The sequence below is a fragment of the Cetorhinus maximus genome, chromosome 8, assembly GCF_964194155.1.
Source record: "Cetorhinus maximus chromosome 8, sCetMax3.hap1.1, whole genome shotgun sequence".
In the NCBI taxonomy this organism is placed as follows: domain Eukaryota; kingdom Metazoa; phylum Chordata; class Chondrichthyes; order Lamniformes; family Cetorhinidae; genus Cetorhinus; species Cetorhinus maximus.
The window spans coordinates 20,487,803-20,504,190 of NC_135886.1; the positions used below are offsets into that span (position 1 = coordinate 20,487,803).

Sequence of the window (16,388 nt, forward strand, 5' to 3'; positions counted from 1 at the left end):
TGGATGGATATTTTCACGCTCCAGATGATTCTTTGGGAAGTAAGGTTATATTTTATTGTAACAGAGGGTGAGTATTCACTATATGAGTTGTGGAATGAGGGCAAAGGGTTATTATGTTTAATTTGCGATTAAAGTGAGCAGCAGCATCTCCTTGCTGGTGCAAAAATGCACTTTTGCCCAACCTAAGAAGGAGGCCATTTGCTCTTTGCACTTCTGATGTTAGCCATCCTTGTGGCTTTAGGGTGAGGTTTCCACATCAGCATTGAATTACAGATGGTTTTGTGGATTTTGCTCTCACTAGTAGCTTATGTCCCTAGTCAGTGCTAAATTATGGGCAATTTATGCTGAAACTTTTCCATGAATGACAAATGGATTGAGAATGCTCAAACCTTTGTACCCCGTAAAATGTATTTTAAAGAGGAGACATCTAATTTTCAAGCAACCCATGTATCCAAAGTCAGAGCTGAGCATTGCATGTTGGTGCATGCACGAACAAGAAATGAGGTTGTTTCATGAACTAAGGTGCATCAATATACATCCTGTAACCAGCTAACCAGAATTACCCACACTGCTCCTTCTAGGGCCTGATTAGTAATTTTTATAGCAGTCATACAACTGTTTTTAATTTATGGTCTACCCCTGTGTTAATCTAGGCTTGCTTTCCTTTTAATTTTACAGAATTACTGTGTTGATTTCCAACATTAGTCTACATTTGTCTCTTGATCAGCAAGCTGTTCACCAATCTATTTAACTTTCAGCTTGCTGGTTGATAATCGGAGATTTTTACTTTGGTTTTCTATGGTGTCTTTTCCTTGTCTTTTAGATACAGAATTGTTGGTAGGGACCATCGTATATGCAAGGCTGACGGTTGGGATGGCCAGGTGCCAACATGTAAAAGTAAGTTAGGCTTCCATATTTTGTATTATCTCTGAATTGCTTTTCTATGTTAAATAATTAGCCGCTTTAGGAACATAGGAACAGGAGTAGGCCATTCAGCCTGTTGAGCCTGCTCCACCATTCAATTAGATCATAGCTGATCGTCTACCTCAACTCCATTTCCCTGCGCTATCTCCATATACCCTGAAAGATATTGGCCCTATCTCCTCTGTATCCCCTTTCAAGGCATTGGCATACCTGGAGTGTTGGCTTGCTATGTCAACTCCTTCCCTTATAATATTTTGATGTCTCAGGTTAGAGTACTTAATTTTAAATGTGGCAGAAAAATTGTCCATATTTTGATCGAACAATTCATAAATAGGAACATAATACATAGAATGAGAAACAAACTATTCACAAACTGTTCCATTATGGATTCATGCTGCTTATTTAATCTTATGAGATGAAGTTACTTTTGTCCCTAACTCCTAAAAGTGATTAGATAAAATTCCCGAACAAAATAGCTTACATTGATATCACACATGTACTGTACTAAAATGTCCCAAGGTGGATAAAAATGGATGCTGAAAAAGGAGATTTTGGAATCTATCCTTCTGGTACAGATAGGTTGAGGATGAGAATGGGTGATGCACCATGACCACAGTCTCATAGAATGTCATTTGTGACTTAGATAAGAACCATTTCAATTCTGTGGCAGGCGGAAACTTGTTTGGAAGAGTTCAAACATAGAGTTGTGGGAAAGATGGAAATGATTTGGGAGGCGAGAACATGTTGAATGAGTTGGGAGAGGAAAGGATAGCTGGAGATGGTGTTGGAGACCCAGCTCACTCCCTCAGTGCTGCAAGTTTGTTAGTTGAAATACAATCCATCTTATACAATGTGTGATTACTTCAATTTGTATTTGACAGCTAATTTCTGATCTCAAAATATAGGAAGTCTCGGAAGATATTTCTGGCAGAGTAAAAAGGGATGTCTGTTTAACTTGTGGGCAATTGGTAGAGCATATGAAAGGGGAAAATTTGATACCTCAAAGCAACAATTAGTACCAGTAGGTTTGATATCCCTGAAGGAAAGAGAAATCATTATTTTTGCAAACAATTCCTGAAGATGAACTTACTTCATAGAAATGTGGGCCTGAGTTTTCTCAGCAGATACAAGGTCCTGCTGCCGGAGCCAAAAGTGGGATTCAACCCCATGTGGGAGGTAGGACTCTGGTAGGTAGTTCACAGGTGGTGGCCAATTAAGAAGCCGTCGTTAGGACAGCAGTCTAATTGGGGATGGCAACCCACCTCCCAGAGCTGCTGACCCAATCAGAGGGTTCCATAATTACCGCACTGGAACAGACATAAAAAGGGCTCCCCTCCACCCACCAAGGAACCTGTCTACTAGGTGGCCTCCACGGTTTGCCTGGCAGTCTTCCCATGCAATGGCACACCTCCTGACACTGGTAAAATACTGGAAGGGCTGGGAAATGACCCTTAATTGGTCACTTACTAGGCTTTATTGGCCACAATATGAATGTCCATAGCACTGAAGTTGCTGCCTGCTAATATCCTGTGGCAGCAGAAAGAGTTCAGGCCCTCTTCTGACACCTTCTATGCCATTTCACGAGGCCTCCTGTCTCCCAGCCTGTCTGTAGAGTCCTGGTGAAATCCAGCCCGCATTTTTTCTTTATGTTGCCTATTTGAAAAATTAGGTGTAAGGTTGTCTACTGTAAGCATTTGCAGTATTATCCTGGTCAATAAGCTTGCTATCGGGCCTTACTGACCTCTAATTATTTGTTTACATTCCGTAATATACTTCCTCTGTATTGCAGTAATGGGCTGCATTTTCGACAGGGTGAGGGGGCCATGCCGGGCAGACTGTTTCCCCTCCGGAAGGAAAGTCAGCCGGCAGTTGACATGCCACAAAGAAGCCCGCCCCACTGCCATAACATGCTGGGGGTGGGATAAACTAGCTGAGAATGAGACCTCCACCCCTAGCAACCCCTGCAGTGCCAGAGCACAGTAGTGGATGCTGCTGAGATTCTAAGGAAGACCAAGCTCCACACCCCAAATTGTGTGCCCACCCCGCTTCCCGCCTTTTTTCATCTAGGCCACAAAAAAGGTTGTGCCTCCTCCTGCCCGCCTGCCCACGTCAACCGTTTTAAGGCGTGGGCAGCATATTATCCCGGTCAATGAGCTTGCTAACAGGCCTAACTGACCTCTAATCATTCATTTAAATATGGCAAGCAGGCTGATATTTTTGGCACCTGCCCACCTAGTGTATTATGGGGGTCAGCTCAGGAGAAGGTGGTGGGCTAGCCATCCAATATGTTTCACTTGCCCTGCCCTCCGCCAAAAACATGCCCAGCGGAGGTACTGTACATTCAGAGCAGTCTCCAATGTAATGCTCTATCGCTTTCAAAGGCCAGAGTGAGGGCTCCAAAGGCTTAAGACAAAGACAAAGGAAGCTAGCAATAAATCAAGGGGGAGAACTTAATGGATTTAATATAAGTAAAAAAAAAATGTAATGGAGAAAATAATTGGATGTAAGATAGCAAATCTCCAGGACCTGACATGTTCCATGCGAGGGTTTTAAGAGAAGTAGATGAGGAAATAGATGCAGTGGTCCCAGTCTTCCAAAGCTCTCTTGGATTGGGTTTTGTGCCGTTTAATTGGAAAATGGAAAAAGTCACCTTGTTATTTAGAAAGGTAGGGTGGAGAAATCAGGTAACTACAGGCCTGTTAGTCTAATGTCACTTGTGATGAAGTCACTGGAACCTGCCATTAAGGACAGAGTAGACAAATATGAGCTGGTCAGAGAGTCATCATGGATTTATGAAGGGATATCATGTCTGAAAAGTCTCACTGAAATTTTTGAGGAGATCACTAACATGGTGGATAAAGGAGTGTCTGTTGATTGTATCTACATGGACAGAGGCATTTGATGAAGGTCCACACAAATGATTATTAACATAAACGGAAGTGCATGGAGCTGGACCTTGCAACGTAGGTTGGAAATTGTTTGGGAGGGAGGAGAAAGAGAGTTGGGATAATAGTTATGTATCCTGATTGGCAAGATATGACAAGTGGTGTTTCCAGGGATATGTTCTGGGACCACAGCTCTTCATTCCATCTAAGTAGTGCAGATTGGAGCAGGAAGTTACAAAGGACATGGACAGATTCAATGAGTGACAAATGGAGTTCAGTGTGGAAAAGTGTTAGGTCATCCACTTGGATCCAAGAAACCTAAATTGTAGCATTTTCCAAATGATGAGAAATTAGGAACTAGGAGAAGCAAAGGGCAGAATTGTCCCAGATTTGCACTAAGTGCAGTAGCAAGCATAAAAAAAGTCAATTTACCCGGCTCCAATGGCAGATTTCGTGCCGTATCATCCCTTGCCTGGTATGTCTTGTGTCATTTGCGGGAAACACTCTAGATTGCTGGTGGAAGGATTCTTGGAGTTGCCCGCCATACCTTCCTCACTCTGGGCGCCATATTTAAATTGCACAAGAGCGCAGTCTACTTCATGTCTTCAGGCCAGGATTGCTCCAGACGACAGATGGCCCCAAAGGCAAAGAAGATGGCAGCCTCAAATTTAGTGAAACCTCTCTGGGACACCTGTTGGACACAGTGGAAGGGCGCCGTGATGTCCTCCACCCCTACTCTGGCTGCAGGATATCTACCAAAGTCACCAGTCTGGCCTGGGAGGTGGTGGCACCCAGGTGAGGATCCTACATCACATCATCCCTCTCTGAACACAACTGTGAGTACTCTATCTCCTGCTTTTGACTCTGCTACCATGCACTAATTATCTCTACTTTGGTTCACAGAGAGCTCTGCCAAGCGACCGACACCCTCAGCCAGCCAATCCCTCAGCTCCATCCAGGTCCTCAACTCCAGCCAAGAGGACACCTCCTCCATTGAAGAGCTGGAAATAAGCAGGCTGGAAGACCTGTCACAGCACTAACCCACACCCTGCACCAGCGCAGAGATACACACCTCAGTGGGACCTAGGTCTAGTGCAGGCTTGGGTCACAATCTGATGGTCACCACACGGACACGTGTCCGCAGCAGGACGAGGCAGGTTCAGGCGAGCTCCCCAGCACTCAGAGGACTGCTGTGGAAGAGGCATCTGTGACATCCCAGTCAGGTGATGAGCCTCTGGATTTGGCCTTCCAACTCACCGTGGAGAATCAGCCGAAGGAGAGGGAACATCATGCAGAACTGTTGGAAGCCCTCAACACGTGAGTCAGAGGAGTGCACCTGCCTGCTCTCTGATGAAGTGGTGCCCACATGTGCGTGTACAGAGGCCCCCATAAGGAGGATGGCAGATGCCAAGGAGACCCTGGTCCGGCAGACCGCGGAGATGCATGCAGACCTGTAGCCATGGGAGAGTTCCTGCAGTAGCCATGTGAGAGGGAAAGGGGCCACCTTGACGTCCCTCCAGGGGCTCCTTCCCCTCAAGGAGTCAGGCCAGGGCCCTCAGGCACCCGAAGGAGGAGGAGCGGCAGCTGGATACCCCTGGGTATCCAGAGGCTGTCCACTCCCTCCAAGTCCCTTTTGCCTGTGACCCCCCTCAACTTTGTCCTATGTCACTGCAGAGGGAGCAGCTGGCCCACAGGAGGACAGCCAAAGCAACCCAAGACCCTCTAGGCCTCGGCTCTCCAGAGGACACACGCTGAAGTTATCAAACACAACAGGGCCAAACATTACACAGGCTGTCTCCACCCCTGTTGCGGATGTCAGGGCAGCATCTAGAAGAAGTGGTAGGCCTAGAAAAGTTAAGAAATTCTGATCACAAGTGGTTCGACGGGTGAATACATTTTGTCACTTTATCTTCTTAAAATGTATCCACTTTCACTGAATAATGTATAATGTTGTCTTTCAGCTTCATTGACAGGCTTCACGAGTCCTCCCACTGCATCTGTGTGTGTGTGTGTTTGTGTGTGTGTGTGTGTGTGTTTGTGTGTGTGTGTGTGTTTGTGTGTGTGTGTGTTTGTGTGTGTGTGTGTGTGTGTGTTTGTGTGTGTGTGTGTTTGTGTGTGCGTGTGTGTGTGTGTGTGTGTGTGTTTGTGTGTGTGTGTGTTTGTGTGTGTGTGTGTGTTTGTGTGTGTGTGTGTGTTTGTGTGTGCGTGTGTGTGTGTGTGTTTGTGTGTGTGTGTTTGTGTGTTTGTGTGTCTGTGTGTGTGTGTGTTTGTGTGTGTGTGTGTGTGTTTGTGTGTGTGTGTGTGTGTGTCAGGGCCTTTCAGAGCCTCCCCGAGCATTCTCAATGCTGCCTGCTGGGGTTCTCTTTCAGTTGTCTATCTGAGCTGAACCTGCATCTCCGCCCACCCACTGACCACACTCCCATGCAGCACCTGTGCCCGTCCAACATGAGGCTCTGCTGACTTTTGATTTTGACAAACATGGTTGTAGTGAAGTTGTGGATCAGCTCCCCTGCCCTTTCCCCTCCCCCAGTCACCCATGTCCTTTACTTCATCACTGTTGACACTCCTGGCATCACCTTCCACCTCCCCATTGTCACCTACCAACCCAAAATCTTGTCTTTCTAGGATGACCAGGTGAACATGCATTTTCCTTACCTTCTTGAGAATCCCACCCCCATCCAGATTGACCTCCCCGACCTCCTCCTTCCCACCCTCAGGGCCTGTGTCTGCCTCGGAGTCCCCACCAACCACCCACGCTGTCCCTTCTACCGCTACTGACACACCCTACCCTCCTGGCTCCCTCTGCCCCTCTCACACTCTCCATTCCCTCCTTCCGCACCCATTCTCAGTTCACTCCCCAGGAGGCAGTCATTGACTCCACAGACCCCTCCCTTATACGTTCACCTGGACATCCCCACCTTACTCCCTCCTCCACCCTTACTCTCTCTTCCACCCTTACTCCCTCCTCCTCCCAGACATCTTCCACCCTCCGAACCCCTTCCTCCCGCCACCCCCCACCCCACCAACTGGACACTTCCCCTTCTCCGAACCCCCTCCTTCCCCCGAACACCTTCCCCCTTTCGAACTCCATCCTGACCCCGGACAACTTCACCCCTCTGAACTTCCTTCCCCCTTATACTTACCTCCCTACTTGCTGCATTCTCCCTCCTCCTCCCGTCCTCCCTCCTCCCCCCCACCAACCTCACCCCCACCTGACATCTTTATCCCCTTCTCCCAACCTCAACCTCCCGACACCTTCGTTTCCCCCCCACCTCCCAACCTTACCCCCTCCCTTCCCAGCACACCTTCCTCTCCCGCTCACAGGTAGACCTTCCGCTCCCCACCGCCATCTCACCGATCATCCGTAGCAGCCCATGGTCAAAAATGTGATGTTCCGAAGCATCAACGGGGACCTCCCACCTTCCAAGAGTTGTTTCGGCAGAGCCATGTTCATGAGGGTCCACCCAGCATGCAATGCACGTGTTCCTCTGGGGTCCGGTAGCTGTAGGGCTCTAGCATCTTCTCCTCAAATGTCCACAATCTGAGCAAGGCCCTAAAGGTGAACCCCAACTTCTGCACGTCTCGCTTGTCCAGACATTCTCTGGGCCGGCGTGTTTTCCCACCAACATGATGGTAAATTGGGCATTTGGGGCGGGGGACAGTTTTGCTCGGCCTGGGATGGCAAATCGAGTTCACGCTGGCCCCCACCTGGATTCATGTTCCACCAAGGTGCACAGCATCGGATGACCCCGCTGTGCTTTCATGTTGTCATGAAACTGATTTCTGCCCCTCACACCCAATTCTCACCCCCTCCCCCCACGCGCCATGGTGCCCACCACCAACGGAACCGAATGATTCCACCCAAAGAGATTTGGGGCCCACATGTATAAACCACAAAGAGCTAGTGGGCAGATGCAAAAAAAAATCAAAACATCTCACAGAATGCCGGTTTTAATCTCAAGGCGCTGGACTACAAAGGGATGGAAGCTCTGCTCCAGTTGTATAGAACCTTGCAGATCTCATCTAGAGTACATCATTGAGCTCTGACACTGCATCTCAGAAAGGCTGCAGTGACCTTGGAAGGTGTACAGAATCACCAGAATGATACCGGGGTTTGTAGCATTAAATTATGAGGAAAGGACCTTTTGCTTTCAGTATAGGAGATTGAGGATGATTTAATTGACGTGTTTACAACAATAAAATAATTCAATGCAAATTATTTCCTCTGCTGGTGGAGTCCAGAACAAGAAAGCATAATCTTAAAATTAAAGGAGTGAAATCTGGAAGCAAGTCTTCATACAAGGGGTGGTAGAAATCTGGATCTTTTTTCTCATTCATTCATGGAATGTGGGCCTTGCTAGCTGGGCTGGGCCAGCATTTATTGCCCTTGTTCAGAGGGCATTTAAGAGTCAACCATATTGCTGTGGGTCTGGAGTCACATGTAGGCCAGACCAGGTAAGGATGGCAGATTTCCTTCCCTAAAGGGCAACAGTGAACCAGATGGGTTTTTATGACAATTGGCAATGGTTTCGTGGTCATCATTCCTGATTTTTATTGGATTCAAATTTCACCATCTGCCGTAATGGGATTTAAACCCAGGTCCCCCAGAGACCCTGGGTCTCTAGAATACTAGTCCAGTGACAATGCCGCTATGCCACCACCTCCTCTGTGGATGTTGGGTCAATTGAAACTTTCAAAGTTCAGATTGATAGATAGCGTTAGGTAGAAATATCAGGGGATATGAAGCAAAATCAGTATTTGCCGTGGCTCAATTGGTAGCTCTGTCATCTGAGTCTGAAAGGTGCTGGTTCAAGTCCCACTCCAGGACTTGAGAACAAAAATCTGGGCTAACACTCCAAGGCAGTATTGAGGGACCACTGCACAATTGGAGATGCTGTCTTTCAGATGAGACGTTAAACTGAGGATCTGTCTACCCTCTCAGATGGATGTAAAAGATTCCATGGCACAATTTTGATGTAGAGCAGGGAAATTATCCCTGGTGTCTTTGGCCAATATTTATCCCTCAATCAGCATCACAAAAACAGACTACCCGGTCATTATCACATTGATGTTTGCGGGTTGCTGTGCACAAATTGGTTGCCACGTTTCCCACAATACAACAGTGACTACACTTCAAAATTACTTCCTTGACTGTGAAGCGCTTTGAGATGTCCTGAGATTGTCAAAAGTGCTGTACAAATGTAAGTCTTTTTTACTTTTCTCTTTTCGTAAAGGTGAATAAATGGAGTTGAGGTACAGATCAGCCATGATCTAATTCAATGGCAGACATGAGGGGCTGAATGGACTACTCCTGTTACTAAGTCCCAGGGGTAGCTTGGCACATTCCTTCCACCTAATTTGGGCCTGCTGACTTGCAAGCAATGGCTCTAAGGCACACCCAGGACGGTGGGACTGCAAGCATTGCCAGCAAAGGCACACATTAGTGTTAAAGATCTGGGAGGTATGCAGCTGCACCTCTGGTTCCACGTTAAATGAATTTTTAAAAGTATCTTTTGATGGACTCCAGTAGTTTCTATAAGACTAAGTCAACTAAGTAATCCTAAATGGATTCACACATGTTTAATCCAGAGCAGACAACTCTTTTGAATAGATCCTAAAACAGGCGTTAGGCCCGCCAATAATATATGCAAGGCACTCAACTCCTGTTTTAGGTAGCCATCAGGGTTGCCTGAAAAATTGCCTAACCCAACATGGGGTCAGGCATTTTTCAGGCTTTCTTGCAGCTGAGCGCTGCAAATTGGCCCCTTTTGCAACGAGTTTCCACTCAGAAAATAATGCAACATGGTCCAATTTTTCTCCCTCTATGTTTAAACACCGTTTGTTATCCTATCATCTTGACAAATGCTGAAATATCTAATTAATTGTTATAAAGTTTTCCATCCAACTTTTCAGCCAGTGATTGTGGTCAGAATTATGATGGTGGGGGTTGCACAAGGCCAGCAGAAGGAATGGGTTGCTTGGTGTTTTCTTTGTTATCTGATTAAAATGTGAATCCTTGTTTTATATTCACATGGTGACAAATAAGGAAGCAGCTAAGTAAACAAACCAACAATTTTGCTAAAAACTCTTATCCATGACTGATTTATAAGTGATGATGTCAGTCACATGAGATAATGTGGTTACTTTTACATTGAACCAGAAGTCATGTGCCTGGGAATCTGCTCACTTAATCTTAGGCAAATTTTTTATTTCCTCTCTACGCCCAGTAAGTTAGCTGGTAACTAAGTTAATACATGTTTTTTGTGATAAGCAAGCCTAATCTGTGAATTATGTCACTTGGTTCAATAACACATATTTTCGGATTTGTTTATGGTTCTATTGAAGCATAATGTCAAACTATGACATCGCAGTTGTGTGATTATATGCTTAGCTTCCAGCATATGAAAATGTTTTGAATATGCAGTAAATCAATAGGTTTAGCATACTGAAGGTTCACTGGCAAAACATGATTCGATGCATTTTGAAAGAAGAGGTTTACAATTTTGGTGCATGTTCTATTGCAAGAAGATCTTCCCTGGTATGTTTGTATATGTTTGTTAATTGGCACCTTCCCTCCCCCACTCCACACTCCTCTCTTCCTTGGTTTCCTGCCATGCAGTGATCGCTCCCTTCCTTCTTAATCCACCACTTCAAATTTTACAATCTCATTATATTTCATACCCCAAGTGACTAGCTATGATTGGTCCTAAATTTTATGTCTGATAATTGTTCTTCACATGTCGATGTGTGATATGAGGAAATCAACTGCTACCTGTAGGTACTAAAAGGATAGGACTGTGGAAATTCAAGCAAGATGTGCAAGAATTCATTTTAAAAGGCTGAGAATCAAAACCATTCTTATTCTCTTAGAAATGTGCAGTGCAAGGCAGGGGATCAAGTTTTTCCTTTTGGGTATGGGGAGGTGTGGAGGAGAAAACAAGTTCTGCATTTGAAATGTTTTTACCAGTGTGTTGTGCTATGCTGCAAAGGTGATTGAGATTGTAAACCCTGAAACTTTTAATTTAGCATTACCTTCATTTTTCCATTAGCTGTCACATGTGCTGATCTTCCACTTATTAGTAAAGGCATAACTCCATCACCACCCAATGGAAATTACTGGGAATATGGGATGATAGCACAATATTCATGTCATAATGGCAATTCATTGATTGGTGCAGAGACACTTGTTTGCACAGAGAATGGAGAGTGGGACAAGGATCCACCAACATGCAAAGGTATTTTTCTATGAGAGTAGAAATGGCTTCAATTCTGTTCTTTCAGTAGAAGTTGATGAGGTAAAACATAATTGATTAATATCTTACATTTATATTTTATAATAGTCAATTTTCTGATGCCATCATGCACTGGTGAGTCAACATCAACTGTTTTTGACATTGTCAAGTGGATTAAGCAGGGATATTTGAAGGAAAGAGGGCAGGCGGAGGATGGGAGGTGGAGAAGGAAGAGAATGGAGGAGAGGACAGAAGGGAAGGAATGGAGTGGGAGATGAGGGGAGCAGAAGAGAGTCAAAGAAAGGAGAAGGAGGGGCGAGGGAAAAAAGGCGATGATGGGAGAAGATAGAGGGAGGAGTGAAAGGAGGGGTAAGAAGGGAAGGTGAGGAGAATGGATGTAGAAAAAGGAAGAGCAGATAATTAGGTTGGTGGAGGAATGGCTTGCAAGTGACAAAACATGTTCAGTGGGATGGGGGGGGGTTACATGCTGTTAATTTTTCTCAGTTGGGGAACAGTCTGCTGTTTAAAATTCCTCAGCTGGGAAGGGGTTGTTACTTAAATTGTTAAATTGGGTGGTGACGAACCTGCCATGTTAAAATAAACCTTCTCAAAGAAGAGTAATTTGCTCAAAAGTATATGCATTAAAACTTGGTCAGCAGTGTCTTAAAGAGCTGGGATAGAGGTCTTAAATTATTTTCAATGGAACGGAATTGGGTAATTGTTCATCAGAGTAGGAAGGGTGGTTTATGGGTGAGGGAGATATCCTGCATCTCGTACTGAGGGAGAATTGCACTGTTAGATGGCCCCATCTTTGGAGAAGACAGTAAATCAAGGCATCTCTGACACTGCGGCAATTCCTCGATTTCCAGCCTAGATTCTGTGCTCAAGGGTGGAATTTTAAGCTGGTCGACCCTGGCCAAACAGTGGCACATGTAGCAGGTTGGAGAGCTGTTAGGATCTGCAACAAACTTTATTGCGATTTGTTAACTGGCCCACGGTATTAGCATGTTGCCTCTGTGTTTCCTAACCAATCAGAGAGAGGGTGGGCAGGATGACACATTATTCTGTGAAAGCAAGGATTTCTAATTAAAGAGACCATGGCAGGGGTCAGAAATGCTCAACTGGACATGGATTCCCGAGGCTGTAGCAGCTACAGAATGAGGGGAGACCCGGGAATGCTGCCCCCTGGGTCTATCGCTGTTACCTGGGGGTCCTGCTGTGAGATCTGAGGGACTGCAGTGAGCTGAGCACTTCCAAGGATGGGAAGAAGAGGCCAGCCTCTCAACTCAGCAGGAGTAGACCTAAGAGGCCAAGGAAGTCAGCAGCAGGAGTGTGCTTCCTCCAACCTGAAGACGGTGCACCAAAAATTGAAGCCTTAGGAGGGCAGGAAGAGTGAGTGGCATAACACTGTCAGGTGCTAAGTCTCACACTCTGACTTCCTCAGCATTCTCCTGCAGAACTCTCCTTAGAACAACACGCCTTGCAGCTGCACTCATTTTTCTCTCTCCAGGCACCCCCTCACATCCACAAATGAACAGCCAACAATCATAATCACTCTCATCCTATTGCCCTCCTGCACCCATGCCACAAAGTCACCTGCCACAAATGCTGTGCTTCCCCTCCCCTGTCCATGCAGGGGGAAGCACAACAGGCTATTTCTAACACACATAACTCTGCTTTCTCTCCTTGCGATCGAAGAGAGCACACAATTATGGATGGGGGTGGGGGCGTTGCCCTCCAGTGACAGCCACTGGCAATGTATGCTCACTTGGTCCACTAAGAAGAAAGTCTTGTCTCAGGAAGTTGCAGATATCAGTAGCAACCCTGCTGTGAAAGCCTGAGCTTCCTGAGGGACTAGTGCCCACACATAAGAAAGCTGATCCTCTGCCTGTAGGCCCTGTGTTAGGGGTCTCACCTCCATGGAGCCGGATGTCTGTGCCCATCCCCTTTGCCCAGTGGGGCAGCATGTTGCTGAGGAGAAGCCAGCTGATGGTCTTGGTGCTGATATTTTTCCTGACGATGTTGGTGTTTCTGCTCATCTTGTTCTCATCAGAGATGCATGTTCGAGCTGCATAATTTCCTTCCATGTCGTTTTGAAGGCTGAAAGCAGGGAAGTGTAGTTCAAGGTGAAGTGCAGGACAGATGAACTGGCATCAGTCAGCAATCACCTGACAAGCTGCGACAATGCACTCTGGTCACGGCTGCATCTCTTCAGTCACACTGATTAATGCCTTCCCAGCCTGTCATTTTCACTTAAGAAGCATTCCCCATTGTGCACTCATCTGGCTGACCCTGGCAAATTGCTGACAGCTCAGGTAATAGGTACTCACTAAAAAGCAGTAAATGATCTATTTAGACATTCTCAACATCCAACAGCTCCAAGGGGGATTCCCTGCTTGCCTGCAAACACGTCCAGGTGAAACCCAGAGATTGGGCAGAATAATGTCAGGATCCCAATCCGAGGTCACTTTTCAGGGATTTATGGGAGGCAATAATGCCTCTTCCCCAAAAAGTCTCTGGAGAGTGAAGCTGTATATATGACACTCAAAGCTCCATGATAACCATTGTGTGGCTAAGAAAGACAGAATGCTTTCTTGGTCATTTAAGAGTCCTAGTTCAATCCAAATCTGAGCAAGAACTATACAAAGCTAGAAGATGACTTGATTTTCCCTGGCTTTAACAGTCTACATTTGTCAGCTTTCTTTATGTTTAAGTAAAGAAATGGAATAATGCAAGGAAATGTTTAAAGAAACGGAATAATGCAAGGAAATAAAAACAGAAAATATTGGAGACACTCAGTAGGCCTGGCAGCATGTGTGGAGAGAGAAACAGAGTTAAGCTTTTAGGTCAGTTCTGAAGCATTGGGCTAAATTTTCCCAGCCCCATGGAGATGGGGTTAGAGGCAGGGCAGGGTGTAGGGGTTTGTGGAGCAGTGAAACAGGAAAATAAGGGACCTCACTGGGACAGCACCCCAACATCTTTCCATCTCCGGACAAATTTCTGAGTGGGCGGCTTAGGCACAGGAATGGAAGCCTGCGGGTCAGTGGCAGGTGTCTAATTGAGGCTGTTAAGGGGGCCATTAACAGCAATCTTACATAATGATTTGAATTTTATAGATGGCGCACAGGAACCACAGAGTTTCAACAGCTTGCCAGCTTAGGTGAGATAAGAGCACACAACGTTAATTGTTGTCTGAAACAGACAGGCATTCAGCTGTGTAGAGTTTCAAAGCAGGAAGGCTCAGGGATGCTATTTAAAGGGCCTGTACATTAAAGGAATTGTGTGGAGGATTGCTGCGAGGGCCAATAACTGGAAGAGTTTCTCTCATGACTCTGCAGCAGCTCACTTCTTCAGCCACCTCCAGCCAGGCCTTCTTTGTGATGCTGGCTGGCTTCCTCTCGTTGTTTTCTGGAAACAGTATCTCTCCCCTCTCCCTGACTGCCAGCAGGAGCACTTCCAGGTAGCTGTCACTGAGCCTTGAAGTGAACGCTCCTCGCTCTGCAGCCATCCCACCGAACACTGCCTTCTGCTGACACTCTTCTTCAGCCTTCTCTGTATGCAGCCAGTATGAAGGTTTCCGATTGCCCCCCACCCCCATGAATGGCACTCTCGAGTTTACTGCCAGCATTAACTCCCGCCTACCACCCATTATTGGTTGGCTGTTCCGCAGGCATGCCGTTATTTGGACACATTGCGCAACATACCTACAGAAGTCCCACCATCCCTGTGTGCGAGCGCGTGACCCAGAAATGAACCCGATGCCAGGAACATGAGGCAGTCGGCAGAACCCAGCCCATTAACTCTGTTTCTCCCTGCATAGATACTGCTAGACCTACTGAGTGTTTCCAACATTTTCTGTTTTTATTTCTGATTTTCAGCATCCACAACAAATTGCTCTTGTTGTAGTAATACGCTGGCACATTTAGAAAACATTACGATTAAACAACTTGAGGATGTGGTGAGAACCAAGTATAAATCAAGGGTTTACAAGCATAAAGTTATTTTACTGCTCAATTAATTTTGCATTGAGCGTGACTGAAAGCAATGCTCTTGGTAGAACCATAACTACAGCATAACTATGGCAATTAATGCATTGTCCTCTTGTCAGTTGTTAGATGCATACGTCCTGAATCATTTTTAAATGGCCAAATAGTAGCAGGATTTGGACCTATATATAGATATCGGCATACAATCACCTTCCGTTGTAACAAAGGTTTCGAAATGGTTGGCAAGAGTGTTATTGAATGTCATGAAAATAGCACATTTGTACCCCCACCACCTACCTGCAGACCACGTGAGTAACCAGCTCTTAAGCTTAATAGAATCAAAGGATGTGGGTTGACTTTTCTTGAGCCTGTTAGAAGTATATAAATATCTTGTTGTTGGTTTGGAAATGTCCTCGTTGACCATAAAATGTTACACTTCCTTTCTACACTTCACTCCTACAAGTTTTTTTGCGCTGATGTGACTTCCTGTAATGATCCACAGTATCTGTGGGCTGGATTTAATGCTCCATTAATTGCAATTTTACATAACGATTTGAATTTTATAGATGGCACACAAGAACCACAGACTTTCAAATAGAAGGTGGGGGTGGGCACATAAAATCCAGCAGATGGCCTTCCCGCCACTTACCCACCCAACCCTGACCTATCTGAAATTTTATGGGGGACGGGGGAGGCGTCAGGCCCACCTGTCCTTGGGCCTATTGAGGCCCTTAAGTGGTCAATTAATGTCCTGCATGATGTGGGCAGCGGGGAAGGCCAACGCCAGAGAAGCCTTGCAGCTTTAGCTCCATAGGCTGGTGTCAGGTAAGCTGGAGTCCCCTGAGCCCATTAGAGGCAACACCCCCCCCAGGTCATCCCCTCTTTAACCCACCAGTTGAACCCAGCCACCTCACCCTGCTCTCGGAGATCCCTGACCTCGGACTCACCGGGGTTCCTCAGCATGGTCGGGCTGCCTGCCTCCTGGCTGGCACTGCTGAGGATACAGAGCTGCTAGCCATCCGATTGGCTGGCATCTCTTAAGACGAGATTTCCTCCTGAGAGTGTATAGCTGACGGTCCCAAGAAATTAATGTTACTCCCAGCATTGAATTGCAAAGAGGCAGTTGACGGGATCGTGGGTGAGCACCCCACTGACCTTTTAGCTGTGGGGTTGGAGACTGCAGCACTCTGTAAAACCCAGCCCTATGTCTCTTTGTCCTTTCAAGGTATTCCCCCCTCCTCCCCCATTCAGTTCTGTATGTCTCTGTCCAGCTGATGTTTTTCTGCCTAATTCTTTTGTATTACTTTCTCCTGCTGCTTATTAGACATTCAGTATTGAATAAGCAGATACTTCCTTCAAAT

At 46.1% G+C, this 16,388-nt stretch overlaps 1 protein-coding gene across 1 annotated transcript in view; it reads left to right on the plus strand.

Annotated features, from left to right (window-relative positions):
* The window catches only part of LOC144684072 (C4b-binding protein alpha chain-like), a 90,614-nt gene that overhangs the window by 42,962 nt on the left and 31,264 nt on the right, over positions 1-16,388 (plus strand). The window contains exons 8-9 of the mRNA XM_078547787.1: positions 10,859-11,044; positions 15,150-15,335. Coding sequence (XP_078403913.1) covers positions 10,859-11,044; positions 15,150-15,335 — 372 coding nt within the window. The remainder of the gene's footprint in view (positions 1-10,858; positions 11,045-15,149; positions 15,336-16,388) is intronic.